Source organism: Otolemur garnettii, unplaced genomic scaffold (assembly GCF_000181295.1).
Source record: "Otolemur garnettii isolate 467f Iridium unplaced genomic scaffold, OtoGar3 scaffold00001, whole genome shotgun sequence".
Taxonomy (NCBI): domain Eukaryota; kingdom Metazoa; phylum Chordata; class Mammalia; order Primates; family Galagidae; genus Otolemur; species Otolemur garnettii.
The window spans coordinates 70,927,417-70,932,488 of record NW_003852396.1 but is presented as its reverse complement, the minus strand read 5'-3'; the positions used below and the strand labels follow the sequence as shown (position 1 = coordinate 70,932,488).

General features: G+C 49.5%; 1 protein-coding gene across 1 annotated transcript in view; it reads right to left on the bottom strand.

Annotated features, from left to right (window-relative positions):
• Positions 1 to 247: 247 nt before the first annotated feature.
• The window catches only part of SLC35C1 (solute carrier family 35 member C1), a 7,346-nt gene continuing 2,521 nt past the window's right edge, over positions 248 to 5,072 (bottom strand). The window contains exon 2 of the mRNA XM_003781258.3: positions 248 to 1,807. Coding sequence (XP_003781306.1) covers positions 1,248 to 1,807 — 560 coding nt within the window. The 3' untranslated portion in view covers positions 248 to 1,247. The remainder of the gene's footprint in view (positions 1,808 to 5,072) is intronic.

Below are 5,072 nucleotides of genomic sequence, written 5' to 3'. Positions count from 1 at the left end.
GGTATAGGAGGTGGGGCCTTTGGAGGTGGTTAGATTATAGAGGAAGAGCCCTTATGAATGGGATTTGTGCCCTTGTAAAAGGCTGGAGGGAACTCATTTGTGTTCTACCACGTAAAGACACAGCAAGAAGGCACCATCTATGAATCAGGCAACAGGCCCTCAGCAGGCTCTGCTGGTACCTTGACCTTGGACTTCCCAGCCTCCAGAACTATAAGAAATAAATTCCTGTTGTTTGTAAGCCACCCAGTCCTTGGTATTTTTTTATAGGTATTTTTTTTTTATAGGTTTAGCCTGCTAAACTAAGACTGGGGACAAGCAGCAGTTCTTGCAGCCCCAACTTCAGAGAAGAATGGAAATATATTTATCACCTTCACAAGGAAAGAGACTCAGAGTCTGATTCTCATCCCCCCTCCCCAGGAATCTGGGGACCAGGCACAGCTGATATGGAAGACTCTGAGCCCCTGACCCTTGCTCCATTAGCCCCTCCTGAGGATGAAGGCATAGAGGGATGCAGAATTGGGAAATGGGAGAAGCAGGTGGGAGACAAGAGGCAGTCTCTCCTTGGGGCAGAGAAACCAGGCAGGTATGGAAGATGTTAATGACCCTGTTTAATTTGTAAGAGTGTGTGGTTTTTCATGTTCAAAAGCTGGAACTACAGGGTGCAGGTGGTGGGCACTTTCTCCTGATCCACCCCATTCCCAGGCCTCTCCCTGCCCAGCAACCCCTGGGTCTGCTGGTCTCAGAGGACACTCCTTCATTCCCTCCTTCAGCCCAGCCCACACGCTCCTCTGAAGGAAGGCTGGTTTGTGGGGCCAAAGCTATGCTGCCTGTCTGCTAGAGATGGAAGGTTTCCAGACTCACCTCAGTTTGCTGTGGTGGTGTCACGCCCCATCTCCCCTGAGTATAAGTGAAGACTTCATAGCTATGCCAATACTGTCCCTTAAAAGTTGCATCCCACTCCCACTCCCAGAGTGATGTGGAGGTAGACAGGCCCTGGGAAGGGGCAAGAAGGGGTGTCACTCCCACTAGGGTGTCCTTCTAGGGAAGGACATTTTTTCCTGAAACTGGAAAGAAGGTAGAGAGTTTTGGTAACTTTCTGATATTACTTGAAAACACTGCATTCTGATCAGGTCTGTGAACAATACCCACAACATAGCACAGAGTCCACGGGGACAGACCTCATTGCTGTGCTGGCCCCATTCGAGTATTCCTCCCAAGGCCGGGCCATCCAGAGGCCCTGGAGGAGCTCATACGCCCAAGGTGCTCTTCTCATCCTCTTTGGGGCTGGGCTCCTCCTGAGTCTTCTTCATCTCCCAGCCCCGGACCCAGGTGTAGGCGGAAGAGCCCCCCAGCACCATCATGTTGCTTGTCCACCAGAGGAAGCTCTTGGTCTCCTCGTAGTAGAGGACAGCCAGCACCGTCTGGGCACAGGCCTTGGCCGTGCCCGACACATTGTGGGTCAGGGGACTGGTGAACTTGATCTGTAGTCCTGTCACGTAGCCAATGGCAAAGCCAAATAGGCCACTGAGTGTCATCATCCCCCAGAAGTGGGCGCTATCCAACTGGGCAAAGTCCCACAGGGCCCGCAGGTCCCCGAGCAGCAGTAGCAGAGGCAGGAAGAGGACACAGGCATTGACATTGTTGTAGAAGGTCAGGCGCCAGATGCTGCCGTCCACCGCCGGGAGCACCTTCTTGGTGTAGATGGCATTGAGTGAGACACACAGGCTGGCCAGCACACCAAAGAGGGTGCCCGTCAGGGACAGGGTACCCTCTGCTCCCTCCTGGTCCACACCAAGCCAGAAGCCACCTGTAGCAGGAGAAAGAGGAGGAACAGGTGAGGGGGAAATAGATGAGGACCAGGAGGAAGACTGGTCCTGTGTTCTGCTGCCCTATCCTTCCTCCCAGCAAACTCATCCAAAGTTTCCACCACACACAAAGCCCAGAGCAAGAAAACCTCCTCCCAGAGCTTACATTCAAGCAGAGGAGAAAGATACTAAAACAAATCATCTCCCAATTACTTCTTTAATTACAACTGTTAAGAATTGTAATGAGGTCCATAAAATAGTATTGTGCTATGAGAACCCATAACTGGGCGACTGTGCTGGCCTGGGGTATCTGGAAAGTAATGTTTGAACTGAGTTCTGAAGAATGAGTGCCACTTAGTTGTTAAGGTGACTTTGGGCAAGCAACTTAAAGTTTCTAAGCCTTGGTTTCCTCTTCCATAAAATAGGAGTTTATAATGTCATCATGGGGAATATTAAGTTAGAATTACTTGTGTCGTTTGGAACACTCTGAGACCCTAAGCTTGTGTCACCTGCTCAAAGGGCTTCCAGGCTCCCCACTGCCCACCATCACTTGTATGTTGCTTAGTCTGGCATGCTGGACTTCCTGCATCCTTGCCAGCCCTTTCCCAGTCCCAAGATCACCCTGAGACCATCTCCTCTACCTAGTCCTAACCGTGGGGCTCAGTGTCCCTCTCATGTGCTGTACCAGAAACACCTTCCTCCTTTCCAGGAGGATTCTACTCATTCTTCAACATCAAGCTGGCCTCTCTAGGGGGGAACTTTCCTGATATCCCCAGCACCCAGACCTCTTCCTGGGCCCCTAGGCACACACCCATGGCAATAGTCAGGTCTCTTTAGCTAGATGACATTCAGCTTGGGGTTGAATTTTACCTGTATCTCTGCCACAGCACCCAGCAGCATGGGGTAGGGGAAAGGCTTTGGTATCAGAGAACTCTGGCCTCCAACAGGGCTCTGCAATTCATTCATTCATTCATTCATTCATTTGTTTATTTATTTATTAAGACAGGGTCTTACTCTGTCACCCTGGGTAGACTGCTGTGGCATCATAGTTCATAGCAACCTCAAACTGCTGGGGTTGAGCAATCCTCTTGGCTCAGCTTCCTGGGCTCTGCAATTTAGAAGCTGTGTGGCCCGGCAGCTCTCCAAGCTCGTTTCCTTCATCTGTGAAGATGTGGGCCACTTTCTTTCTTTCTTTCTTTCTTTTTTTTTTTTTTGTTAAATCATAGCTGTGTACCTTAATGCGGTCATGGGGTACAGTGTGATCTGGGCCACTTTCTTATCCCTCACTCCAACCAAAGCTACTCTCTTTCTTGAGACCTGAATGACTTTCCTAAAGTACAGAGCTCTTTAGGCTCTGCCCTAGCTTGAAGCCTATCTATGGCTCTTCATTCCCTTCAGGAAAATTCCAGACTCACTCAAGGCCTGCATTACCTCGTCTTCTAGCTGGGCAGTGAGTCTTGCTATGGCCCAGACATGAAGAAACACACATGCTCTTCCTTCTGTCTATTCTCTCTTCACTTCTTCCTCTAAACCTACAGGGTGCTTCCTCCTGAAAGCCTGGCTCCCCTCCCTCTGCCAGTGTTTCCACAGCAGCCCTTATCAAACTAGTATAACTGTCATTTACAGGCACATACCATAGCCATGCCCTGCAGGAGTATAGAGTAGGCGGCAACCTCTTCTACATTTGCATCCTCAAAGCCTGGCCCAGTGCCTGACTTCTGCTTAGGTACCAATTAAAAGTTGCGGAATAAATGAATGAATGAATGAAATCGGTTAAGAAGGTGGGTATTAAAGGAGACAGGGCACCCTACTACATCATACGCAACTCAACACGCAAGACTCTTTCTTGGCAGAACCTCGCACAACAGGTACCCACCCACAGACCTGCTGGGGAAGGGGCAAGAGGGCAGAAAGCTGCACCACCCGCTGACCTGCTTAGCCAGAGCACCCTCAGCCCTCCTGCTGGTGATCTTGTGAGTCTAGAAGGGAGTGCACCCTCAAAGTTCCAGATCTCAGAGAGACTCTCAGCCAGAAGGAGCTTTAAAAGGTACTGTGTGATACGGGAGGCAGGGAAGGGAGGCTTGGAATAGTCGCCTGATACTCATCTTCCCCCACAAGGTGGAAGAAAGGGGAAAAGGTAGACAGGGGTCAGGTCCTGGGGCAGCAGACAGCATCTGCCTCCCCAGCCTCTGCCCCAGGCTGAAGCTATCTCACTATTGGCTACTAGGATTACCTTTGGGATTTGGGCCCAGTTTCCCTAGCGACACTGCCTTCCACATGCAAATTTCCTTTTAGAAGCCCTGTAGACTATTCCATTCCCAGAAGGGTCAGCAGGAAGAAACTGGAGAACCCTGGGGTGTTTGTCCTAGAGGACAGGGAGGAAGTGAGGCTTACCTGGTCCCCTGGGGGCAAGGGATCAGGAGCTGGTTGGGAGAGCTCTGCTGGGGGCAGGGGTCTTGGCAGATCCTCTCATTCTAACTGCACCCTTTTCTCTCCCTTCTTGAACCTACACTGAACAGCCCTAGATCCAGCAGTTGCTCAACAGGGGGGAACATTTTCAAAGACAGGTAGCATGGGATGGATGCCTTCCCCTACCAACCTAGCTGGAGGCTCTGAGACACCAGTGAAGAATATATAGGCCAAATAAGACGAACTTTATGGCAACAGGAAAAACTGGAATAGGTTCAAGTAAAACTCACATTCTTAGATGACACAGCCCTAGGAAGACTCCAAGTGAAAGGATGCTGGAGACCTTCTAACTCAGAATGCTGTCTGACAAAGCATTTTGCAATGATGGCTATGTTCTATAACCTGTGGTGTCCAATACAATAATAGCCCCCAGCCATGTGTGGCTACTAAGCACTTGAAATGTGGCTACAGAATCAGGTTATAACACCTGCAGTTGAAGAATTGAGTGTTTAAAATTTCATTTCGTGCCTGGCACAAGGGCTCATGCCTGTAAATCCTAGCACTCTGGGAGATTGAAACAGACGGATTGCTTGAGCTCAGGAGTTTAAGACAAGCCTGAGCAAGAGTGAGATTCAGTCTCTAAAAAAAAAAACTAGCCAGGCATTTTGATGGGTGCCCTTAGTCCCAGCTACTTGGGAGACTGAGACAAGAGGATCATTTGAGCCCAGGAGTTTGAGGCTGCTGTGAGCTATGACGCTATGGCACTCTACCAAGGACAATATAGTAAAAAAAAAAAAAAATTCATTTCATTTTAATGAATTTAAACATATGGTCAATGGCTATAGTAGTGGATAGTTT